This window comes from Alexandromys fortis, unplaced genomic scaffold (assembly GCF_014885135.2).
Source record: "Alexandromys fortis isolate MF-2015 unplaced genomic scaffold, M_Fortis_MF-2015_v1.1 scaffold_120, whole genome shotgun sequence".
Lineage (NCBI taxonomy): Eukaryota > Metazoa > Chordata > Mammalia > Rodentia > Cricetidae > Alexandromys > Alexandromys fortis.
In genome coordinates, this window is record NW_026067999.1 from 2,694,932 (window position 1) to 2,718,439 (window position 23,508).

General features: G+C 35.7%; 1 protein-coding gene across 4 annotated transcripts in view; it reads left to right on the forward strand.

Annotated features, from left to right (window-relative positions):
- Ap1s2 (adaptor related protein complex 1 subunit sigma 2) overlaps positions 1–23,508 on the forward strand; it is a 25,705-nt gene continuing 2,197 nt past the window's right edge. For 2 of the 4 annotated variants that reach the window (XM_050160618.1, XM_050160616.1), the window contains exons 1-4: positions 1–164; positions 2,229–2,407; positions 7,447–7,555; positions 9,207–9,344. In XM_050160618.1, the coding sequence (XP_050016575.1) occupies positions 2,229–2,407; positions 7,447–7,555; positions 9,207–9,344 (426 nt within the window). In that variant the 5' untranslated portion in view covers positions 1–164. Of the gene's footprint in view, positions 165–2,228; positions 2,408–7,446; positions 7,556–9,206; positions 9,345–19,109; positions 21,141–23,508 lie in introns of those variants that run through there. The other 2 variants (XM_050160617.1, XM_050160619.1) reach the window with 2 other exon arrangements.

Below are 23,508 nucleotides of genomic sequence, written 5' to 3' on the forward strand. Positions count from 1 at the left end.
CTACCCTCGCAGCCTGAGCCTGCCCTCCACAAGACGGGTCCCCTACCGGCGGCACCACGGCGTCCCTACAACAGCTCGGAGACGGGGGCTTCCCCTCAGCAGCCGCCGCTGCCTCGGTCTCCGCAGCCGGCCAAGCTCCGGCGCGTCCGCGGCCCGCGGCTGCCGTAAGTGTCGAGGGGATCCGCTGAGGTGGCAGGGATGGGAAGAGGGAGAGATGGTCGGGCGCGCCCCCCGCCGCCCCGTGAGCGCCCCGACGACCCCACCCCGAGTCTTCCCGGGGCGCCGCGCCCCAAAACTCACTTCTGGCGGTGGTGGCGCCCCGCTCTTCACTCTGCGGCGCGCTAGTGATGTTGGGGCTGGTCCTGGGTTCCGCGGGGACCCCGAGGCACCTGTGGTTCGCCGATCGCCTCAAGTTTGGCGGGGCATTTTGGGGAGGGGCCGGGGGTGGCAGCGACCGAGGACTTGGCGCCCCTGGCGGGCCAGCGGATGCCATTGTCTCTGCTCCGCTCCTTGCCGGTCACCTCTCCAGGCTTTGGGCAGTGATGGAGTGTGGTCCCGGGAGGAGGGGAGGCGTCCAAGACTGCGGGACCCCAGGGACGCTGGACCGGAGCCTATTCCAAGGCTGAGCCCATTGTTGCTTTTTGTTTTGTTTTTGTTTTAATACTAATCTGAAGAAATTTTTGTCCCGAGATTTGCGGCAAAATCAAAGCGAGGGAAAAGGAATACTTGTGCCAGGGCTTTCGCCCTATGTTAGCACATCATTTGTTTGAAAGAAAATGCGTGGTTTCTTCGTCCTACAAAGTGGTAGGGCGGATACTGGACCCTGCTACAGATAGCCTGGAGCACACTCCTGTCGTTAGCAAACCCTCTCCTGGTCACCAAGATTTAAGAAAACCCAGTCGTTTCCTTCCCCAAGTTCTAGTAACGGTTTGCGTTGAATGTCCAGTTGATGCGTTACTTGTCCTCTTCGAATGCCGCTGTCTTCAGAACTTATATGGGCGGCACTTGGCTAGCAATGAATTATATAGCGTGTTGTGTGTGGGTAATAGCCACTTTTAACTTTACTAAAGTTAAATGGCTACGCCATAAATTTCCGGATGTTTTCTTGATGCCTTTTTGGGATATTGCGAGATGAATTTCCTGTTGAAATTTAGAGCCAGTTTGATTTTATATTAGTTACGTAAATTCCTCTTCCCGATGTTCAAATTTAAGGTGGTGTAGTGAATATTAAGAACCTGCCTTGGGGTCTCACTTGCACTGTCGCTGTTAAAGGAACTTAAAAGGGTTAAAAGAGAAACCCACCTGGATTTTACCTTCAAATTAGCTTTACAATACAGCTTGCTTTTATCCGTTGAATTATAAAATACCTGCTTTAGAAAACTAGCCAGACCAACAGTCATGCAAATGCTAAGTAAATCCATACAAATTAGCTTCAATATAAAAACACACTAGAATCCAGCATACATTCAAATGTGTTCTTTTTTTGTTTTAAAATTAGAATTCTGTGAAATGTCTCAAAATTTTGTTTTCTTTATTTTTTTTTAATTTAAGTATTCTATGCCCTGTCTCAATATGAGTAACTTTTGGTCAAGGTTTTTCAGCCTTGTATTCTCTTTCACGTACATTAACTCAGTTCTTGAGTGCTTATTTGTGATAGATGGATTTTATAAAAGTGAAATGCAAACATAAAAATCAGGCTTTTGTTAAGAAAAACGTGTTGTTTGTGATTAGCATTCTGTTTTGCTTAAAATATGCTAGTATAAATTGAGGGGAGTGCTTTCACTGATGAGTAGTCTGTCTGCAAGAAATTCAGCCTGAAACTACGATGGCCTCAGGGTGAAAAACAGTAGGTCTTCTCTTTCCTAGAAATGTCCCTAAAGCAACTACCTGGTGTCTACAGTTGTCTTTGATGCACGGAGAGTGTGGAATGTGTAACAGGGGAGAAAATTGTTTCTTAAATTATCAGAGTTCTTGTTCAAAAATTTCACTCGCGCTTACCACCTATTCTTATTGCCACACACTCTCTTCCACACTTACCTACATGTCATTGTAAGAAGACCTTTCCAAAAGAATTTTCTGTTGTTTTAACCTGCGTAGAAATGTTGATGGCTGACTAATCATTTGGCAGGGTGTTTAACTCTATCCCCAAAGCAGCTCTGCAAGCCAAGTGCTCTTAACAGTTTATCCTAGGTAATTGTATGTAATCTTGATTTTATTTATCTTAACAGATGCAGTTTATGTTGCTTTTTAGTCGTCAGGGAAAGCTACGGCTGCAGAAATGGTATGTCCCACTCTCAGACAAAGAGAAGAAGAAGATCACAAGAGAACTTGTTCAAACCGTTTTAGCTCGGAAACCTAAGATGTGCAGCTTCCTGGAGTGGCGAGATCTGAAGATTGTTTATAAAAGGTATCATTTTGTAAAATTCATCAGAAAGGGGAAATCAAATGCTAGCATTCTTTCAGATGAGGACATTTCAGACTTTTCTGTTGATAAACAAGGATTAACAGATATTTAAATGAAATAAGTTGAAAAGAAAACTTTCCAAAATGGCTGTTTTGATTGCTTGCCTTAGACTGAAGTGCTAGCAGCAGGGGAATCAATTTTAAATTAATTATATAATTAAAGACAAATAATTATGCATGCTTGGTCATCGTTTTAGAAAATAGTCAATGGATTCATTTCATTACAGGGTTAATAGGGTTAGCATTTTAAATTTTTAAGTAATTTGATAAATTCAGGCATGCATAGACAATAGTATGATGATCCTTTCTCCCAACAAATCCATAAAGATTTATTTATCAAACAATTGATATTTGGCATTCATCTTTATTTTACAGAATGTTTTTTGAGGGAACATTTATTTCTTCCCCATTTCCTGCATTTAAAATAAAAGCATTTCTGCATATAAAACACTGTCTTGATGGTGTGTGCAGAGAACAGTATGGAATGCCATGAAGGTGAAGAGAAATCATGTTTTCTTCTGTTTTCTGTCACTACATTCCAAGTATGAATGGCTTTTGTGGTGGAGGAGGTGCCAGGGGAAGAAATTAGATTTATAGGATAGAAAAATCATCTTAAGTACTTTAGGCTTATCTTTATTTCATAGTGAATTTCACCAGTTTGGGTGGATTTTTTATTCAATGTTTAGATTGGTACTTGTTGAGAGAGATCATAGAAAAATCACAGCATTTGAGAACTGGGAAATGCCTTAGAACAATCTACACACACAATATATATATATATATATCCCAGGGACAGAATCTTTTCTAAAACAAGTAGAAATCCAATTGCGGATCAGAAATAAGAACCCTGTACCCTGGCTCAATTGGCCTCTGCTGTCTGCACTAGAGATGGGTCTTCGATTTACAAAACATGGTTACTGTTCAAATTTCAGTTTATAAAAGATGAGAATTTGGAAATAGGTCACACACTAATGATGGACATGGGGCTACAACTTAAGGTTTAAGTGTGGCGGCAATGGTTTTAAACAGGTGTGGAAAGACATACGGTTAGATTTGCATTTCTCAGAAAATTGCAGTGAAACCCTGGCTTGGGGAGTGAAAGGGGCTGAGACTGGCACCTGCAGGATCAGTAGAGAACTACATGATTATTGGATCCTGAGCTGAGAGGCTGGAAGGGAGACCTGTTACCTAAGGAAGTTTGAGAAAATTTGGTCACCCCAATAAGCAGAGAGCCAAGAGCAGCCAAAGAAAGAGGGAGTGGTATCACCTCCGCTTCTAGAGTTTGGCTTATGGGAAGAAAGGTAAGCTAGAGAATTTAGTTAATTTGGGGGCAAGTTGATATGGCCACATTTGTTCACTTGGCTCTCTGATGGGATGTGGTAGGCATAGCCATGAAACTTGAGGGTGAAAATTAGACTTTATATATTAAATCACCAGCATTCTGGTGCAGGTGGAAGGGCTAAAGAGGGGGCCCACAGATCGAAATGAGAAGCAAAGGAGTGGTATTAGGTCAGTAGTCAGGAGCAGAGAGATTTGAGAGTAAGAACACTCATGCCGGCTGTTGCGTGAAGTACAGTAAAAGTGAAGAGCTTTTTAGAATCTTCTAGTGAGCATTTCATGCATTGCCTGTTGCCAGAACATTGTCAGTGAAGTAGAGACAGGATTTTTAATGTAATGAGGTGAAGGTGGAAAGGTAGAGAAATTGAAACTGCATGGATAGAATATTTGGGAGAGCTTTGCCAAAGACAGAAGAGGTGATAACTGCCCATAGACCTGGATTCTGGAATCCTGGATAGGGTTTATAAAAGGTGCGAGAAGTTTAAGCTTATTTCTAGATAGTGAAAGGAGTCCCCCGTGTGGAGGAAGAAAATCCTAGCAAGAGAACAGAGCCCATGAATGGGCGGGCCATTCAGAGGAAAGGAAACATAAGGTTGGAGCTCATGCACTTGCCACTCAGCCTCTTCCTGCAGATCCCCCACCTTCTTCAGAAATTACAAAAGAGAACTCCAACCTGATCTGATATTTAAATCAAAGGGATTTTTTTTTCAAATAAAATTTGGATTTAACAAAAAGAAAAAATAATTTTATTGGGATGTTCATATACAAAATGTAAAATGTTTTTCTGTAGGCCCCTCCTGTTTCATACTGAAAACATCATCTACTTCAAACTTAACCATGTATTTTGTTATTATCAGGTGATGTGTTTTCTCTGCTCCGGCTGGAAGAGATAAGACCTTTTAAGGCATAGAACTTCTACTGAGTTCCTAATAAATTCTGCTCTAGCACTTTCAATGTTTCTCTTAGCATGTGTTTCTATATCGTCTTTGTTTATTTGTCCCTGAACATTTGGCATACATATTTTCCCTTTGTGGGAGGAAGTGGTGGGGGTACAAGGGTAATGTCATTGAGAAGACAAGCTGAAAAATCTGAAGACTTACAATATGTTCCCATGTGCCATTACCTAGTTTTGTGACTTTGAATATTTTGATTTTTTTTGCCTTTGTTTCCTCATCTTTAAAATAAATGCTCCCGAATATCCACTAGAGACAGAACATTATATGCTTAGTTGGTGCAACATTTTATAGTAGAGGCAATTGAATTTAGGCCTTTTAAAATTAATTTTAAAATGCATCCCCATGTTACCAGCTTGAGAATTTGTTGAAGGGTACTTATTGATTTTCTTTACTAACAAAAGAAATTTTAACGACATACCAGTGGGTATTGAGAATAGTTTAGCTACATTCATGCACAGTCAGCTGATATTTAGCTGACTGCAGAGAAGTCATGTGTTTTGAATATAAGAATAGGCACTTTCAGATGTTCTGAGTGCCAGTAATTAGAGTAAGCCCTAATCCATGGTGCTAAAAATAACTAAACATACCTCTCTTCTTACTAGTCTATTATTAATTTTACTAAGAGAACAACATGAGCTCATATTGAATTTTAAAGCACCATTTGGTCCTAAAAATAGGGAGTACTCTTCAGGTTTTCTTAGTAATCTTTTACTAAATCTGTATGGCATTTTTTTTATCTCTTTCCCTTTCTCAAAGTTCTTAATATTGAGCATATTTTAATTTTAGCCAGGTGCAGGATTATTTTAATACACTTCACAGCTGTGGTTTTTAATTGAAAATTTGGGCTCCAGGATCAAATTTCTGTTCTCATCCAGTTACTCAAGCCTGGTTCTCCTCTAAGTGCAAGTAATAATGATATCTTGGTAGGAATGTTATGAGATTAAGATGGTAAAATATGCAAAAGCCTTCACTAGCATTTAGCACCTCACGGATAGTGACTCTCTCTCTCTGTGGTACCTGCTATTGTACTTCCCCAGCTTTCTGACGAGGTGTTCTTATCATGCTAATAGTTGTCTATTCACCTGGAAGAAGTAGTTCTTGAAGTTGATGCCTTTTTCTCATTCTTAGTGAAGTAAACATTTAGAGGACTGAAGCTGCCAGTGAATGATATAAGAGATACTGGATTTGATTTCTAGAATGAAAAAGAAAAAACTCAAATGAAATACTATTGGAGGAGTTCAATTTTTTTTTCTTTTAAAAGTAATTTTGGCCAGGCGGTGGTGGCGCACGCCTTTTATCCCAGCACTTAGGAGGCAGAGGAAGGTGAATCTCTGTGAGTTCGAGGCCAGCTTGGTCTACAGAGCTAGTTCCAGGACTGGCTCCATAGCTCCTGAGAAACCCTGTCTCAAGAAACAAACAAAGTATTTTTGATTGGTATCTAGATATATCAGTCCTGCTCATTTTTAAATTCATGGTTAGTTTACTTTAAGACCTTTAACTATTTAGTTGGTATTTAAATATTGCTTACTTGTAAACAAAGAGGCGGTATTGTGGATAAAAAAAAAAGGAAGGAGATACATACTGGATGCCTAACAGTAGCATGGGAGACGTTTGCAATAAAGAATGTTACTTCACATTTACTATTAATTATCTCTGTAATAGGATTATTTGTTATTCTGTTCAGTTCATAGAAATAACTTGTATCTGTCTTTTGGTCTGTCATTTTTAAATATGTTCCTTTCATCTTTAGTTTTCATAATTCAGAGAATTTCCTATATCAGTGTTTCTCAACGTGTGGGTCACAACCCCTTTGGCAACACTCTACCTCCAAAAATATTTACATTACAATTAACAACAGCAGCAAAGTTACAGTTATGAAGTAGCAATGAAAATAATTTTACGTTGGAGGGGTCACCACAACAAGAGGAACTGTATTAAAGGGCCGCAGCATTAGGAAGGTTAAGAACCATTGTCCTGTATCATTTGTGCCACTCTGGAGATGCTGTTGAAGAGCATGGATTAGGGAGGGTGGAGAGTTGGAAAAGTCTTGCTTTTGAAATACATAAACAAATCAAGGCTATGATGGGAACAAGAGGAAGTTCTTTGCTCAAGTTAGAGATGGTGCCCTGTTTTGTCTTTCCTGTTTTTTTTTTTTTAAACTGGGGATGAGGGAACACATTGAAATGTCTACTCTGAAAGACCACAGGCTTGCAGATTTGAGATTTCTGTGTATACATTATTCTTCAATGACATATTCTAAAACAATGACAATATCTTCAATAAGCCCGTCAGTTGGGATATATTGACAGCTTGTTTTCTCGCCATTTGCTTGTAGTTTGAATCAATCACACTGTGTATTTAGTTCTAATTAAGTAAACTAAAGAAAAACTGGCTCAATTATATTTTTAAATGCTCAGAAAGCAACCTGAGAAGAAGAGCAAGATCAATTACTCCTTCTAAGAGACATGATTGAGTTATTCCTTTTTCTCTTTTCTTTTTGCTTGTGTTTTCCAAAATTTCTCTTGTACATTTATTACTTTTGTAATCCAGGAGAAAACAAATTTATTTTAAAAGAAGAATAAATGTAATTATAATAAGAATGAGGACTAGTACAACAGGACATTGAAAATATATTTAGAAAACATGATTATAGGGGTAACATTTTTTCTGTGATTCCATTTCATTACAGATATGCCAGTTTATATTTTTGCTGTGCTATTGAGGATCAGGACAATGAACTGATTACCCTGGAAATTATCCATCGTTACGTGGAATTACTTGACAAGTATTTTGGCAGCGTGAGTAGTAGTAGATTAGTTTTTATCTTGTCTCTGATAAGCTTATTATTTGGGGATTCTAACTGTGAGGAGAGGCAGGACTGGCTATTTATTTATTTATTTATTTATTTATTTATTTATTTATTTGGTTGGTTGGTTGGTTATAGTTGGTTGGATATTTCATTTGTATTTTAATAAATAATAAATAAAGCTTGCCTGAAGATCAGAGAGTAAAACAACCCCACTGGTTAGCCTTACAGACCAGGCAGTGGTGACACACACCTTTCATCCCAGTAGCCACACTAGTTTGCCATAGAAACCAGGCGATAGTGGTGCATGCCAGCCCTAGAAAGGAATATAAGATGGGAGGAGACAGCTCTCAGACACAGTCTCATTCTGAGATTCCTGGAAGCAGTATCACCATTTCAGACTGAGGCAGAGGTAAGAGCCAGTGGCTGGATGCTTTGCTTTTCTGACCTTCAGGGTTTTTACCTTCTGGGCTTTTATTAATCGTGCTACAGTTGATTAGTTGGTTTTTCAAGACAGGGTTTCACTGTGTAGTCTTGGGTATCTTAGAACTCAGTCTGTAGACCAAGCTGGCCTTGAAATCATAAGGATGAACCTGCCTCTGCCTCTTGAGTGCTAGGATTAAAGGTGTGTGCCACCGCCACCGTGCACTGACTCTTATTTCTTGTCAATACATCTAGTCAACTTTCAGAATCTCTGGCCCTGCAGATCTACTCGTTTAATTATAATAGTGAGAATAAGTTTTAAAATAGTAAAATTGAGGGGCTGAATAGATAGCTTAGTTGGTGAAATGCTTACCACACAAGCATGAGAACCTGAATTTAACCCTAGTATGCACACATAAAAAGCCAATGCTGGCTCCTACTGCTGCTGCTTTTTAAATATTGTGTATGGGTGTTTTGCCTACATGCCCGTCTATGTATCACTTGCACTCTTGGTGTCCACGGAGGCCAAAAGAAAGTATCAAATCCCCTTGAAGTAGAGATACAGGTGCTTGTGAGTTATAATATAGGTGCTGGGAATTGGACCTTGACATTCTGGAAGAGAGGAGACAGTGCGTTTAACTGCTGAGCCATCTCTTCAGTCCCTAACTTTGACTTTTATTTCCAGGAGGATGGAGACAGGTAGATCTCTGGAGCTCACAGAACAGCCAGCCTTGCCTAGTCTGTGAGGCCTAGGTCCCAGTGAGAGACCCTGACTCCCAAAAAACAACACCCATTTGCACACTTGTACACCAAACACACACACACACACAAACACTAGTGAAATAGAAAAGTCCTATTGCTGACATTTGCATGCTGGAAGTGTGAAGTATAGCTTTCAGAATCATTAGCAGCTTAATCACATTACTCAAGAAATATGTACTTAAAGATTGGTTTCTATGAGTGGAAAATTATTGGGTTGACTACATAGGGCGTGTGCAGAGCCAGATTTAACTTGTAGGCATTGTGTTGTCAAGTACTTGAGATTTGAAAATTAAAGCTTATTTAAATCAATGGTGCTTAATCAGCAAGATTTCCATTTTGAAAAGAATTAAGATCAGTTCAATCTGATCAGATTTTATTCATTACCTAGTAGTGAATAAGCATCTTTAGCTTAAGTTTTAACAGGCTTTGTTTTGTCTCATTTTGCTTTTGCTTTTCAGGTGTGTGAACTTGATATCATCTTTAATTTTGAGAAGGCGTATTTCATTTTGGATGAATTTCTTTTGGGAGGAGAAGTTCAGGAAACGTCCAAGAAAAATGTCCTTAAAGCAATTGAACAGGCTGATCTCCTGCAGGAGGTAAGCTACTTAGGCTCCTGAAAAGAAAACTAGCATGTTTTGCTTTTGCTAGGGAAATCTCAGTCATCATTCCTACAAGTTTCAGAAATTACTTCAAAGCATGCTTGGTATGTAGTGTTCATGTACAGTTTGACTGGAATATGTGTCGGTCACATCAACTCAGTTATCTGTGGATGGATGGTTCTCTGTAGAGATGGCCTGCAAGTCAGGCTGATTTAGACAACAGACTACTTGAATTAAAATAAGTAAATGAATAAATAGAAAATAAATGTATATATTAAAAGGGAGAAAATTGGCCAAAAATAACAACATTGGAGAACTCCTCATCCTTTGTTTTGAATTACTTAAAATCCCCCACCTTTTTCATTAGTGTGGATAATTAGGAGTTGACTGTGAGATTATGGCATTTCCTTTCCAAATTGGTTCATGTTTTCATTTCATGTCCATTAAGTGCAAATGTAGCCAAGCAAATGTTAGTGTTTTCTAATTATGCTTTTTATAGAACCCTCTGGCTTTGTGTTAACAAAATTAACTTAAGATAAATTTGTACTTCTCTTTGTTCTTTTGAAATAACTAACCATGTTCTGTCAAAACTATTGTATTCCTATCTTAACTTCCATATCCCAGAATATAGCAACCCCCTTTCTCTTCTAATTGCCTTCAACATCCTGAGCTAATTCATGTGCTTGATGCTTAGGTACCAAATTAAATTATGGGTTAGAACTAATTGTGGTTGTTACAATATAGAAAGTTTAGCATGAAAATGGGTTAGTAGAGAAAAAAATAGGTATTTTCATTACGGTATATATATATACATATATGTGTGTATATGTATATATATATAACCTTGTGTGTGTATGCACACACACAACATAAATGAATATTTGTGTCCCATGGGTTCATTTACTAAAGTGTCGAAAGTAGATTTGTATTCTTAGTTTATTTTAACCTTTTATTACATACCTATTATGGCTTTAATTAGTAAAACAGACTTTAAATTTTTTTCTAGCATTTCTGAAATGGCTAGCTTTAAAGGAATGACTAAGGGGAGGAGAATAACTTGTTCTCTGTTAAAATTTCTTTACTTTTGGTCTCTGTGGTGGAGGGAACACCTAGTGAATCCTCTATCAGTCAGTCAGCTGGAGAGCCTGCGTCAAGTTGTGTTGATATCATTTAGAGTCTACAGCTCTTAAACGTGAGACAGTGAACTGTGTGTTTAATGGTGTTGTAGTTATCAGAAAAATGGTTGGTGAGTGGAAAACTGCAGTATTTCGGTGACAGCCCCTCATGCTATCTGCTGTTTGTTAGTCAAATGAGCACAGTTTGCCATGGTGGCTTATTAATTAATTGCAAACATGTCATTTTGGAGGTTTGTAATTTTAACATCAGGTATGCTGACTCCAAGAGTACATTCTACTGTTATAATATTGGTTTTAAAGTTAGCATCTCTTTTTTGTTGTTTACTAATCAAAGTTAGGAGAAAAAAACAGTATCAAAAAAGGCAATTAGGTCAAACTGGGGATGTAATGTAGCTCAGTTGGAAGAGTGTTTGCTTAGCTTGCATGAAGCCCTAAATTCAATCCTCTACTCAGCATAAACCAGATATGATAATATGTGCCTGTGATTTTAGCACTTGTGGAGACCGAAAAATCAGGAGTTCAAGGTCTGGGGTACAAAGTAAGTTCTGAAGGAAGCCTGATCAACCTGAGGCCCTGCCAAAACATGAAAAATAAAACTAACCAAAAGATAGGCCCCAGGATTAGGAATTAGAAATTATTCATATTTAAGTCTTGTCTTAATAATGTTTAATTATTATAGAATTCTAATCTCTTGTGTTAGAACTTAGTATTTCTTCTGTTTTTCACCATTTTCTAGTTAATTCTTTGTTGTTGTTTTTAAGACATTTTTAAAGCCATTAAAGCTCAAGTTTTGCTTTTAATGTGTTCCTAGAGAGTAATGCTTAGGGCACTGATATCTTCTTGTTCCTGAGTTACTTTCTAAGTGCTACTTGGAAATTGCTCTATGCTTTATAAGACAACAATGGCATAGTGTGTATTTTACCCTATGAAGGGGGTACAAAGCATTATTATAGCAGTGTGTGCTATTTATTACCTCTAGGCCTGAGGATATTCACTATTGTCATTATCAGTTGAACCCTTTATTGAATATGTAGACTTATAGACAGTATTTTCTCAGAAGTCTCCTTGTTAAGATTTGTTAAAATACCTAGGTCTATAATAACTTTCTAGATCTTATAATTTGAAATATAGTAGTCACTTCATCAGTGTCCTCAGGTGATTTTGTTTCTAAAATTGTTCAAGTATAGCTAGTTTAGCTAAATGTATCCTAAAATTTGCAGTAAAAGTACTAGAAACCTAATCTAAATGTAATTTTTCATGTATTATAACTTTTCTATTTAGTGTCAAATCTTTATTTGGAGTATTTAAAGCACTAAATATAATTTTGAATTAACAGTGAACTTTATATGTTGGCTTAATAGTCTATACAAGTTAGAATAATTTTGATTTTATATATTTTTATAAAATTTGTGAAATATATATTCCTATTCTTAATTCTATTCAGAAAATTTGTTAAAACTTTGCTTTTGCCCAATTTATATAAATATGAAATTTAGGTAGTCTTGCATTTTATGGGCAAGCAGGGTAGATGTCAGTGTTTAAAGTAGATTTTCGTCTGTTATGCTGCAATCAGTAATAAAAAACAAAATAAATGTATATCTGAATAATAACTGTAAAAATATTAATAAACATTGTAGTTTAATAGTATATTTTTCATATTTGACATTTGTGGACCAATTCTGTGTTTAGTTCTTTTGGTTGCATGAATTTATTATTAGCTTTGGGAGGGAAAGCCCAGAAATTGGCCCATTATCCAATTTTTAATATTTGACTGTTAGAATTTAAAACATGTCATATCAAAATGCCACTGGTACTAAAGTTGATTTTTAAATTAAGCTATGACATGCTGAGATTAATAAAGTTATATTTCCCTCCCCACATAGCTAGTTTTTGTGTGCTAAGGTGAGTTATAATGATGCAGCTGAACTTATTTTATAACCACATATATTGACAATTCCCCTGTGAAGTCAGCACTTACCAGTTTTTCTCTGCTCCTTAATTTTGTAGAGCCAGAATGAAGAATGGGGAGGTTTGTCTGAGGATATCTTATGATAAAGAGCAGTCTAAGACTTTAGTTCCTTTGACCCCCAACTTATTTATTGGTAACTATTACCATTTTTGTGGCATGGATAAAATGGCACTATGCAGAGACTGTTGCACGTGAGATGATTTCAAGTCCTTGCTTGATCTGTGAAGATCAAATAATTAAATATTAGGCGTTGGGCTTGTTATAACCCTAAAGGTAGATGCATGATGGTGTTGATCAGCGCTTTGAGATGTGTTGACCTTTTTTTCTTATACTAACAGCATCATTTTAAAATTTGTGGGGATTTTTTTTTCTTTTGAGCTTTGTTTGCTGTTGGTATTGTTTCTCACTAAAGTAATCCATAAAATGGAAAAGAAGCGAGGTGCCAAAAGCAAGCACTATACTCATGAATTTGCTTCTACTTGAAGATGGTCCACTTTATGAACAGATTCACTAGATTTCCAGAGTTTGTCTGACTCGTCTAGAAAGCACTAGTCTATGGAGAATTACTCCTGCTAAAATTGATTTGTTTTAGTGCTGAGGCCTGCATGAAATATCTTAATAGTCTGCTATGTCTTTGTGAAAGTAATCAATCTGTGGGACTGCATAAAAATGGAAAGGTAAGAATTTTGAGAGAAAACTGATTTCTTTAAAGAAATGAGGTTTTTATAATAACATTAGGCAAATAAGTATTTCTTGAAGTATTTTATAACATGAAGATTTAAGTTTTTCAAAAAATTAAACCTTCCTAATTAAGAATATTTAGGCATGTTAGTGAGATTCACAGATATTTTAATTGTTTTAAAAGCATAGATTTTTTTTCAAATATATACAATATCATTTAACAGCAAAACACATTTTGTTATAAATATTTTTCTGATTTGCTTTAAGAAGACAAAACCCCTGTAATTATTTTCTAATTACCATTCATTCATGTTATAACTCTTGAGCCTAAACTTTTTCTTTAATTGGGTTAAAAGTTAAGGCTATAGTTATTACTGCAAGAGGATTTAAATGTAGGTCTGCTAGAACAGATTCTGGAAAAATGAGGTTTTATTGATGCTTAAAATAGACAATCTAGAAGCAGGCAGATACACAAGACATAATAAATCTCTAGCCTTACTTTTAGTGCCATGCAATATGACTAGTGTCATTGGCGTCTGCTTTTCAGATTGTAATCATTTTTATTCTATATAGTTTTAGTCAGTGTTTTCCTTTGTTTGTTCTTTGGAACACCCCCCCCCCCCTTGTTATTTCTTTTCTAACTCATAGTGAACAGCTCTGGCTACTCTGAGCTCTTTGTTTCTTGTTTGTTTTTACAGTGCCTGGGGATAGAACTCAGGGTAGCACTTGTGCTAGGCAAGCCCTCTATCACAGACCTGTATTCTTAGCGCCACTTGGCTTTTTCTAGTCATTAAAAGCCAAAATAATTTAAATATCAAATTATTGTAAATTTGATCTTGAAATGATTTTTTCACTAGAGCCCATAGTAGTAAATGCAATTTTATATTATAGGGCATACCAAGTACAAAACAAAAATTATTGAATAATATTCCCATTTCTGGCTTTGTTCTCTCAGTTTTTCTATTCTATGTTTTTTTTTAAGTGCTAATCTTAATAATTGATTTCATGATCCCAGGTTTAGGACCTGCTAAGAGCATATTCCAAATGGTCAGTTTTTAAACAGTACTTGATGAAAATTTTAGGTTTGATGTTATACTGACATTATAATTTGTTTTGTTACCACTGTGCTTAAAAATTAATCCCCATAGAAGAAAAATTAGTAAATACAGGCCAACACACTAGAATATAATCTTATCCACCAAGTAGAGCCAATTTGGTAAACTCTCCTAGGAATGAGATGGGGCAGTCATGCATATTCAGGGTACTTTGGGCTATGCATGCCCAGACAAATTCCTGGTTGTTGAAGTGCATTGTGACTGGCATCTACTAGGTAAAGACCAAGGACACTGCTAAATACCTTATTCTGTCCAGGACATACCCACCAAAGAACTATCCAGCCCTGAAAGTCAATTGTATTCAAGTTAAGAAACCCTGACTTAATTTAACACCTTGAACTAAAATTTCATTTTCATTTATAAGCTGTTACATCTTTTTAATAGTATATGTAGTATTCAATATAAATAATGGTTGAAAATTAATCAGAACTAGAAAGGAGTAGAAAAAAACTTTAAAATGTGAAAAGAACGTATGTTAAAGAAAACATAAATGGCTATTTAAAAAACCGTCTTTGTGATTCATATAAACTACCTTTGCCTGGTAACTAGCAACTGGAGAGATACTCTACGGGTGCCTTTAGAACCTGGCCCACAGAAAAGCTTATGGGATGTCACTGAATAATCTAATTTCCTCAACAACAACTAGATCTGTTCACTTCTATTAAGGTAATTGGGTTTTTATGTGGAAACAAGATTGAATCTACCCTGCAGGCAGGCAGAACACTATTGAATTTTCTGCCGATTTCCTCATCCACTTTTAGATGTGATCATTTTTTAAAGGAAGAATAAAGTGGCCAGAATTTACATATACAGACTTCCTTTTGTTACAAACTTTTTGTTCTGCCTCACACTGTTAGTCTTGAACAGTTTGCAATTCTGATTCTAAGAAATCATATGTTTAGAAAACTGATTAAATTTAGGGTATTTGGAGGCAAATACATCTATACTAGAATAAACTTAAAATATTTTAGTCTAAGCTAATTTTTCTGTTGTTTTATTTTAAAAGTATAATTAGATGCCAGAGAAAGTAATTTGTCCTTCGTATCTTATAATTAACAGCTTTTAGAGTAGCATTTTTTTATTTTATTTTTTACAAATATTACCCTTTGAGACTTTTTTTTTAATGAAAACTATTAGGTAATGTGTTCTGTTCTTTTATTTTTTTTTAAATATAATTTTTTTATTGAAAAAAAAAAGATTTCCGCCTCCTCCCCGCCTCCCATTTCTCTCCCCGTCTCCCTTTTCCCCCCTCCTCCCTCTCCTCTCCCCCTCCCCCCCACTCCTCTCCCCCTCCCTCTCCAGTCTGAGGGGCAGTCAGGGTTCCCTGCCCTGTGGAAAGTCCAAAGTCCTCCCCGCTCCATCTTGGTCTAGGAAGGTGGACATCCAAACTGGCTAGGCTCCCCCAAAGCCAGAACATGAAGTAGGTTAGAGTAGCATTTTTAAGATAAAATAAAAGTTATTCCACTTATTTTTAAGGCAAAAATAATAGAAATAGATGAGTAGACTAGGAGGAAAGAGCAGAGGATCTGACTAAGTCAAGGATGAAAAAACAAAAAGTCTTTACTAAGGGAATACAAATTAAAATACCAACTAGCCCTTTAAAAATTTTTTATTGTAACAGTTGTTTTCAAGTTAAGAAACCCTGACTTAATTTAACACCTTGAACTAAAATTTCATTTTCATTTATAAACTGTTACATCTTTTTAATAGTATGGAATGGTTTTGTGGTGTCTATTTTATGATCAAATGTGTACTATACTTTTTGTCACATTAGTTGCACATCTAAGAATTGTATCCAACTGAGAAATGTATATGTATACATATGTATATGCACCAAGACATAGGCTCAGCATAATATTTAGCCATTGGAATTTACCCAAATGTCCATTAGTGAAGAAAATTACAGTGCAATCGTACCTGCAGTTGCTAACATAATTGTAAAATAAATAAGACTAAGTTTCTGTGTAATGATATGGAAAGATACTCAAGACACATGAAATGACAAATGATCAAGGAGCAGGATATTGACTCTATAAAGCTCCTCACTCCATTGTTCTAAAGAGAAAAATGAGCATGTAGTTAGTATTATGAATTTTTTGGTAGAAGAATGCTGCTGTTGAATGAGGGCTCACATTGTGATATCACAGATGGTAAAAACCTGAGCAGAATTTGCTAAAATAAAGGTTCAGCAGACAGAGTAAAACACTTTGAGCTTTTGTCCATTTTATACACTAACCATCTGGAGCAGCTATAAAGCTCTTGCTACTCATTAGTAACTTAATGTTAGAAAAAATCAGTAGGGGCCTGGAGAGCTGACTCGATGCTTAAGAGCACTTGCTATTCATCCAGAGGCCTGGGTTCAGTCCCCAATACACACATCAGTATGTAATGTATGTAACTCCAGCTCCAGGGTAATCTGACATCTCTGGCCTCTGCGGGCACTTGCACTCATGTACATACTTACATGCAGAGACACATGCCTACATATAATTAAAATAATAGAAATAATTAGAAATATAATTCCAAAGAAAATCAGTAGAGGTTCTTATTAATTTACAGATGTTCATAAAGCAGGAGTACATCATGAGCCCTATCATCTAAAAGGTGCCTTATGAACTGTTCTCAGTTCTATTTTTAAAATTTATTGTTCAAAATAGGTCTTAATGAATTTACTCTATTGTGTGGCCCTTTGGAGCTTCTAACTCAAAGAATAGACAGACTTAAATAAAATGTTGAGCATAAGAAGTTTGCATGCTTTGCCACAGAATTCAGTTAGGAGCATCGTGTTATAAAACATGAGATATAAACTATTTTATAACACAAGAAGTATGAGCAGAAACTCCTTTAAGCATTGCAGTAAGGTGATAAACTTGAAATCACACTTCCTTATATTTGCTTTTCACTAAATAGAAACCATTTCCTCTGAGATTCTGCTGAATAATCTTCTAGGTGCCAGTGAATCCAAAGCTCAGATGGTTGTTCCCCATGGTACAGTCAGTGCCACGGTTAGCCGTTCAATCCTGAATATCTAACACCATTAGCTTACTTAAGCATCTCTCAGTTCAACAGTAGTTAAGCCGATGCAATTGCTAGTTTAAGAGTCTTTAAACTCTCTTGTTAGTTTTACGGATGATCCCTGTCATAAGCTTAGCATGGTGAATAACTAGGAAATTTCATGGTAGTAAGGTTTGTCTTTTTTTTTAAAGACAGATGGTTTTGAAAACAGATCGAAATTGATTCTTGTCTGCTATGTTTGACATCTTATCATGCCACACTACATCTAATCTTTCTTATAGTTTGAGAATGAAATTATTCTCAGTGCAGAGGAAAGTTGAAAAAGCATATGTATTGGGAAGGAGCTCATGCAAAGAGTGACGGCCATTAGGAATATAGGGGAAAGTATGCTAGATTGAAAGGGGGGTAGGGGCAGAGTCTGAAGCCCTGGTTTTAGGCAACAAAACATTCCCTTTGTTATAAGGTACTCATGGAGTAAAGCTGGAGATCTATTTTCCTCATGAGCTAAGTGAGCAAAATTGAGAAAGTTCTTATTTTCTTGGGCTTAAAAACTATCATCTGCAGGAGGACTATTGGGGACTGGGGAGAAGAGGGGATAACAAGCAAAGTATGGGACTTGGCAACAGATTCAATAAAGAAAAATTAGTACTGAACAAAGGGGTTGCCCAAAAGTGATGGCCCATTTCAGGTTGAAAATAATGCATTTCTAATTCTTATTCAGAAAAATTGATCTTGGCAAAGAATCTGCACTAAGGAAAATTAGTGGTTTATGCTTATGTAATGCAACAAGATTACATTTTTCTCAGTACTATTCTAGCCTTTATTGCTACTTAATTTAAATCACCAAAATTTTAGTATATTCATAAGTTCAGTTTGATGGGATATTATATATATATATACACACACACACACACACACATATATGTTTCCAAAGGAAGAACAAAATAGTAGACCTAGCTGTGCGGGTCTCTTGTATGCTGTGATAAGCTCTTACCATTACCTCCCTAGTTCTTACATTTTTTCTTTTTACTCAAAAAATGTACTGGTAGTATGAAGGTTCAGAATACTTAAGTTTATGTTGAATTTACTATATATCTTTTGCATATGAAGAGAAAAAATGTCGATACAGACATAGTTAAATCTTTGACTTTAAAGCCCAGCTTTAAATGTTAAGTAGTCATTAAGGCTATAGCAGTCACTATCTATAGCAGAACTTCTTCAGATGTTCAGTCTGAACTGGACATCTCCTATATCCTAAAGCACCTAAAAGATTTACTGTATATAATATACCTTCACTTATTTTTGCACATTTTAAAGGCTATTTTTTGCTGCTTTTCCAATGAAGAGGGGTTTCTTCCTATTAAGAGTATTATTGACAATTGATGGGTACTAATTTCTTGTATAAGAACAGTAATATGAACCTTTGGCTTTAAAGATTAGTTTGACTTATTATCAACCATTTTGCTTTCCAAAGGGTAATTTAAAAAAACAACCAAAAACTTGTTACTTAAAAAGTGACGACAATGCCTGAGGTGGCCATATATCAAAATTGCTTATATAGAATTTTTGTTCTTGTAAGTTTTCTCTAGGAAGGAATGACTATTTTATCATAGTTTTTATTTTATTAAACTATTTTATTAAATTTTATTTTATTATTTAATATATTCAGCCCTGTTGGAAAACCACCCTTCTCCTTCAATGTGCATAAACCTTTTCATTGGTTGCTTTTCATATGATATTAAAGTTGAGAAATCAGAAAGTTTAAAAAACTGTAACATAAAAGCAAAGAACTGGTATTGAAATATAAGGTTATTTGAGACTTAAACTTTTCTTGTTCTCTCTCCAGAACACAGAGACTATGTATCACAGCAAGAGTTTGATTGTGTGTAAGAAAGCGTACTAGAATACGAGCTGGAGTACAGACATGCATCCAAATGTAGTAGGCTATATGAACTCAGTTTTAATTATAATTTTGTCAAGCTTATTATTTGTATTTTGGCATTATTTGGAAAGTTAATTGCATTTAAATTCCAATGGATAGCCCCTATTATTTCATTAAATTGATGCTTTGTAGGAAAATTTTCCCTATAATAACCCATAATTGGGATTACTGATTTACTGCTGAGAGTTGGACAAAGTGTTTTTAAATACAGTAAATCATCAATGATGTTAGTACAGAATTAGACTTTCCCTGTGAGAATGAAAACTTCTATAAGAAAATGAAGCACTGGGCATTTATTACTAATATTACGTTACTTGTTTGTTTTATCATTACACTATTCTAAATGGTAAAGGGGCAGCTTTTATAGTTCCAACTTTAAAATCAATCTGGATGCTGGAAAGTGCACTTAAGACCCTAGCTTGTGTTATTTGTCACTTCTTGATATGAGAACACCTAATATTTTGTTAGACATATTTGTAGGCACAGACATTTAACAAATTTGGGAGATTCCTTAGAATAATTTTGAGGACTTAAAAATCTGTAGCCTCAAAGTCACATTTTTTTTTTTAGCTAAGTCAACAATTAAAAGCTTTCCTTGATACTTAAAAATGCCATATAGTGACTAGTTTTAACTTGCTCTTGGGGGAGCTTTTCTCTGGGATCTCTCCTTATTGTAATAGGACCCTAATGAATGTAACACACAGGTGAAAAGGGAGTATTCTAACTGAACTTGCCACTAACTAGCATTGACTTACACTGGCAATCTCTTCAGATTAGTAGTAAGTACAGTGCTTTAGGATTCTGTAGAATGTAGGTCATTTTGTTTACTGTTACATAGTGTGAACTTGAAAAAAGGTAATTCTGAACTGGGCATTTTTTAAGAACATAAATGTTCAGCCAAAAACCAAAGAGCAAAAGCAAATTGATGCTTTAGATAACTTTACTGTGAACTAAACAATCTCAAAATATGATTGTGTCTCCATCAGCTTGTATACTGTGTATAAGAATATATGCATTTCTTTTGTAGCCACGCCATGAATATTTTAATGTCCCTGTGTACTAAATGACTGCTCACCGACTATGCAGAATTTCAGAGGAAATAGAGAACTGATAACTTATGAAAGAAAATGTCCTCAGCTTGGTGACTAATTCTCCTGTAAAAAGATAAAAAGCATCTTAGAGCTAGTACCTTTGTGATTGTATTTTTTCTGTATACATTCCTAATTCCATTTTCATTCTGTATATGATATTGATATGTAGTTTATTTCTGTCTACCACTGTTTCTTCTTGACAAAATATGACTTGTGAATATTTTAATATCCTAAACACATACAACGTTTTCATTAGTAAACCATCTGTGATTAATCTTACGAGAGTATAACAGAAAGGCTGGGCAATCACAAATGTTTACCAAAGAAAATACAGTTAAGAACTCAGGCAAAATTAGCAGCACCACAATATTTAGTCCATTGTTGAAGAAAACCAAGCTTTATTTAACACTAAGATTATCTTACCGTTTGTATGAGCTAATATGTTTGACCATCACATGAAAGTGTATGTTGAAGCAATAAAAGAAAGAAAAGATCAGTTACAATTATATAAGCCCTAAGGCTAAAACATTGAATTTTCAAGAAATTTTGTAGTGCCAATATATGTTGAACCACATTTATGCAGTGTCCAACAGTCCCCTTAAGAACTATCGGAAAGCTGTGTCACAATCTCCTGAAATGTCTGTTGCTCAGTAACAACACTTTTGAAGCAGTAACACTGAGCCTACTTATATGATACAAAAATTCTTATATTCATTTTCAATATCCAAATATATTTATTTTATTAGTTAATGGCTTCCTAATTAATATATTAAGCCTTTTAAACACTCAGTGCTGTGTTAACTATGGTTGTATATTTTTGAAATATTAAAAATTTTTAATAACACTTAGCATATTTTATTATAAAAACTACCAGGTAACTCACTGTTTAGAGTTTAAAGCCTAAGTAAATTATCATTAAACAATAACTTCAGAGGCATGGTAGTGTATACCTGTCATCCTAGCATTTGGGAGGCTGAGGCAATAGGAAGATGAATTACTATCTACCTAGGGGGTCCTTGTCTCAAAAGACAAAAATTAAATATGCCAAAAAAAACTACCCAAACCAGTTTCCCACTAAAGGATCTGTGAAAACGTTATAGGAAATGGAGTTATTAGGCAGCTGTACAGATGAACTATCTCCATTACCATCTGAAGCATCACATCACAAAACATTGGTCTTTCATTTCCATTTTTCCCATCCTCCCACCCTACATGTTGTTCATCTGATTTTAATGTTGCATAAATATGCATTGTCTCATGCCTGTTTGTTTTGGATGCTGTGTGCTGAGCTGTAACAAAATGTTGCGCTTTTGGGGGTGGGGTATCTGTAATACAGCTGCTTGCTTTAAATTAGCAGATTCTGAATAGCTTTACCTGCATGTCTAAAATAAAGTATTGCATGTACTTTGTCTGATGTGAATGACTTTTTTCTACTCCATCCTTTTTGATAAAATAACATTTTATATTTTCATTTTTCCAGGTAATTTTAAAATTGTGATTTTTAAAAAATAACATAGAATTCATTATTTTAACCATTTCTGAGCCTACACTAGTGATAAGCATATTCATATTGTACAAACAGATCTTCAGAACTTTTTCATCTTGCAGAACTGAAATTACATAACTCATCAGCCAACCACTTCCCATTTCTCTCTCACTGAAGGAAGGCCCTGGTAACAACCATTCTATTTTAATCATTTCCCTAAATAATTTTGAGCTACAATTTCAGTGGGAACTTGTAAAAATTACATTTTGTATTATTAACAGTTTATACAAACATTCAGCTTATCTAGTCTTAAAGGAATAAAATAAAATGTGTAAATTAGGTCTTTTAGAAAGGACATATTTTAAATAATGCATATTCAGAAAGCAACATTATTCTCTTCAGACAAAAGGCAGTGAGCACCCTGGAGAAATCTGATTACCCAGGGAATAGTTATGGGCCATTTTTATCTAGATGGGCTGAGAATATAAACTCTATAAAATTCAGTGTGGGGATCCTTTAACATATTAAAGATTGCATGAAGTTTTAAAATGACTTAATTTTAAATTCACATGTACTTTGTCTAATGTGAATGACTTTTTTCTTCTCCATCCTTTTTGATAAAATAACATTTTATATTTTCATTTTTCCAAGTAATGTTTCAAGTTGTAGTTTTAAAAAAAATCAGAATTCACCATTATAACCATTTCTGAGCCTACAGTATGAAATAAGTGTAGTAATTCAGATGTCACTCTCCATGTATTTGTTAAAGCCAAACATTTTTAAGCCTAAGACATTGGCATCACTATTCCATTGCCTTAAGAAACTATCATGAAAACAGACGAGCCAGAATCCCATACAGAGCGCTCATTTATCAACCTCATACCCACTTGTGTCCATTTCATCTCTAATGCTTGTGTGTATTCCTAGCAGATCAGTTCCACACCAAACAAAATGGAAAGTACTTCATTTTGTTTTGGGCCTGCCTCAGCTTTTCCTAATGATCGGAGGGGAATCAATGCCTTCTTATAATTTGTTAAATTAGATCCAAAGAAATTTTATATTGGATGGTTCACAGGCCTTTTGTCTCAATTTTTAGCAAGCCTATTATTTTTGTTTTTGTACTCCTTGCCATCAAAAACCAAAACTGGACTTTTTGATGCCATACACCTCCCCACATTCCTAGTTAGGTGATTACATTCTTGTGGCAATGTTTACCTCTTTCTTTTCTCCTCCATCTTAGATCTGTCACCTGATCACATTGAAGTTCAGTTGGAGGCAGGAGCAAGTTTACTTCATAGATTATACTACCTTTTAGAAAAATGTCCTTTCACTAAAGCTGATTTTCACCCATATCTCATTACTAGACAAGCATACTAACAGGCATTCTATGAACTTTTTTGGCTATAGTATTTAGTACTAAATGCTAAATCCCTTCATTTAGATTTCAGTTGTCTAACTATCGGCTAATATACTTAGAAGCACTTTCTTTAACTCAGGCATTGAGCCTTAAACGCAATCTCAACACATGAAGGTAAGTACTATTTTTGTTTTCCAAATATGGAAACCACAGATTTTAAGTCATTTAGGATTACACTATGTAGTGCATTCCCTGCCATTCAACCTACCATTCTGAGAACTCTGATGTAATATGCTTTTCCTTTTCCTTGTTTTGTGCTGTCTCCTGATTAGGATGCAAAAGTAAGTTTATTATTGGCTAACAAAATCT